Raw genomic sequence first — 2,957 nt, forward strand, 5'->3', positions numbered from 1 at the left:
GCTGTGTGTGTGCAGGTAGACGCTGTCACTGACTCCAGCTCACACAGAGAATACTTCACATATCTCTCAAAGGTTTTAAAGTGTGATTCTAAAATGTTTAGTGTTCACACTGTCCTGCAGAGGGATTACATGGCGGTGGGTTAAACTTTATTTTTATAGTTTACTGCAGAAATCTCCTGCCTGAACACAGTGAACCAGGATCTTGTGGGGCTCCCGGGGGCCCCGTTGCCATCCGCCCTGCTGCCTGTGTGAGAGTTTGCTGCGCTGGGTGTTGTCTTGTCTGCTAATTCAGTAAAAATGTAAACTGGGAGTGTTTCTGGGGAACAGATCCAGACTGTGAGTGGAACCTGAAGGGACTTGCTGTGGTTCTCTCTGCAGGCTCACACTTTGTGTTTGTTTCTGACTCTGGAGCGTTGCCACGGAAACCTGTGTTTAACAGCAGGTGAGGGGCGGGAGGAAACTCCACGTCCCCCCTCCAACAGCAGCAGGCGGACTGCTTTCCCTCCTCAGCCAGAGCTGGAAGGAGTGAAACAGACGAGAGAATAAAGAGTAAGAAGTGTCAGAGCGAACGTGTTAACGGTGTTTTTCTGTCCGACTGTTCAGAAAGAACTCAGCCCCACAAACTGCTTCCAGATCAGCTCATTAAACACACACACACACAGCGGGGGGAACAGATTCCTGTGTGATGGCGTCATGTGCAGCTGTACGTCCCCGGGGTCTAGACCCGGTCAGGACGGGTGGAGACTCCGGCTGGTGGGGGGGGGGGCTGAGTTTCCTTCCAACAGGCTGTTGTTTGGTTGTGAATGATCTCCTGTACGAGGCAGCAGGAACGCTCCTCATCTTTCTCTTCATAGATTTATATTTCAGACTTCAGGGACCAGTTTCCTTAACTCACAGTTAATCAGTTCCCCTCCACAGGAACCTGGAGCCTCTGGGGCCCCTCAGGGTCTGTCTGCTTTGCCCAGTCTACCAGACTGTGCACAGGCATCGGGTCTCTTTCACTACACGAGATAAAACCAGTTCCCAAACCCCCCACACTCATTTTAGTTCCAAACGCGCCCCAACATCATTTTGGTTCCCAAACACCCCCGACAGGCTCATTTTATTCCCAAACACCCCGCACATCATTTTAGTTCCCAAACACCCCCCACACTCATTTTAGTTCCCAAACACCCCCCACACTCATTTTAGTTCCCAAACACCCCCACCCTCATTTTAGTTCCCAAACACCCCCACACTCATTTTATTTAATACGTTGACTGTCATGTGATAATTGTGTTGTAGGCAGAAATGATGAGTCGTTTGAGGGTTTGGGAACCTCTTTAAAGGGTTAATATATGAGAGCTGTTATCTCTGTAATCGTACAGTGGCGTCGTGGTGTCTCCCTCGGTGTGAGTGTCTCATCTACGTCAGTGAATTCAGAAACCAGAGTTGGTGATTGTTGGAAACACTAACAGACGGTTTAATGAGTTTTATTGTTTCTGCCCACTTTGTGTTTTGTGTTTATTTGCGATGTAAAATCCCTGTTTTTGTGAATGGAGTCTGGTGGGCCGCAGTGCTCTGACATGCTGGAACTCCAGTGCCACATAAACAATCTTTAATAAAAATGAAATAAAAAGAAATTAAAATGTATTTATTTTGAAGGAAAAAGCTGATTTCTTCAGTTTAAAAAAACAACAAAAGTTAAACAATAATCTTCACATAAAGAAAATCCAGAGAATTATCTTTTAATTAATTTCTGTACATAAACCAGCACCAACATCTGCTTCCTGATTATTTTTCATCTTTTTCATTCGGTGGGTTTCATCTTCCCCTTTAACATTTACTTCCGTCCATGAAACCCCATGATGCCGCAGTTTCGACCTACGTCTCCTCAGCCATCTCCCTCTTCCTCCTCGTGGGATCCGATGGTCTGCAGGTCCGGCGGCGCCTCCAGCGCCCCCTGCTGCATGTGCTGGATGGACACCATGCCAGTCAGGAGGGCGTAGCTCAGCATGGCGCCCAGAGCCACCAGCACCGACATGAACTGCTTCCTCCGCTTGTTGGGGACGTGATCAAAGTCTCCGCCTTCGGGCTGAGAGGATGTCTTCTGACTGGAGCTCTCTGAAAAAACAACATGGAGGCCGTCAGCTGACAGTATGAGACCAGTTTGTCCAGAACAGAGTCCAGAGAACCTCCTGCAGACTTTGGTCTCTCTCATACCAGAGTCCACTGATAGAAGCAGTGATTGTAGCTCAGAGAACACGGTTCCTGCTCTACCGCTGCCTCCGTCCTAACTAACATTAGTCTCTGTGGATGGAGGCAGCGGGGACCACAAACTGATCTGTGAGGGCAAATTACTGCTTCTGTCAGAGTCTGCTGGCTTTAAAGAACAGATCGATGTTACAGCTTCAGTTGTCGTGGTTTCTGGATTCAATCGACCGTAAACAAAACAGGCCTTTATAGAGTTTGTGACGGTGCTTCCTGTCCTCCAGCTGCAGGCTGTCCAATAGGAACGCAGCGTCGGGACGTCAGATAAACTAACTAAAAACCAGGAATGAGACTGAAACCTGAGAAAACAGCTGGACCTTTGAACCATGAGTCCTAAAATGAGCTCACTCATGTCCTCACCCTCACAAACAGCGTCTTGATTAATGTCTCCAACGAGACAAAGATTTATATGATGTCATATAAACTTCACAAAGACAAATGATGAGAACAGCCGGCGGTTCCTCACCTCGGCCATCTCTGGGGAAGTAGAGCAGCAGGATGTTGGTGCAGAAGTTGTTCAGGTTGTCCAGAGATCTCAGATGCTGCTGCAGTTTCCCGTTGGGCAGTTTGGACTTGAGGATGGGCGCTAGGTGACCGAAGACGTAGGCGTCTAGAGAGGAAGGCCTGAGAGGAACAGATTCATCTTTACAGAGATATTCTGATCAATATATAATAATCATAATAATAATAACAATAATAATCATAAT

The 2,957-nt window shown here is 47.5% G+C and overlaps 2 protein-coding genes across 2 annotated transcripts in view; one reads left to right on the top strand and one right to left on the bottom strand.

Moving 5' to 3' along the window:
- The window catches only part of LOC118336472, a 744,338-nt gene that overhangs the window by 85,888 nt on the left and 655,493 nt on the right, over positions 1-2,957 (top strand). The window lies entirely within an intron of this gene.
- Positions 1,618-2,912, bottom strand: LOC118336543 (metaxin-1-like; the record flags this gene model as incomplete). The annotated part of the gene is made up of 2 exons (XM_035673212.1): positions 1,618-2,103; positions 2,717-2,912. Coding segments are annotated over 2 exons (426 nt in total), but the record flags the coding sequence as incomplete, so codon positions are not given.

This window comes from Morone saxatilis, unplaced genomic scaffold (genome assembly GCF_004916995.1).
Source record: "Morone saxatilis isolate NCDOM2014 unplaced genomic scaffold, NCSU_SB_2.0 Contig24, whole genome shotgun sequence".
NCBI lineage: Eukaryota > Metazoa > Chordata > Actinopteri > Moronidae > Morone > Morone saxatilis.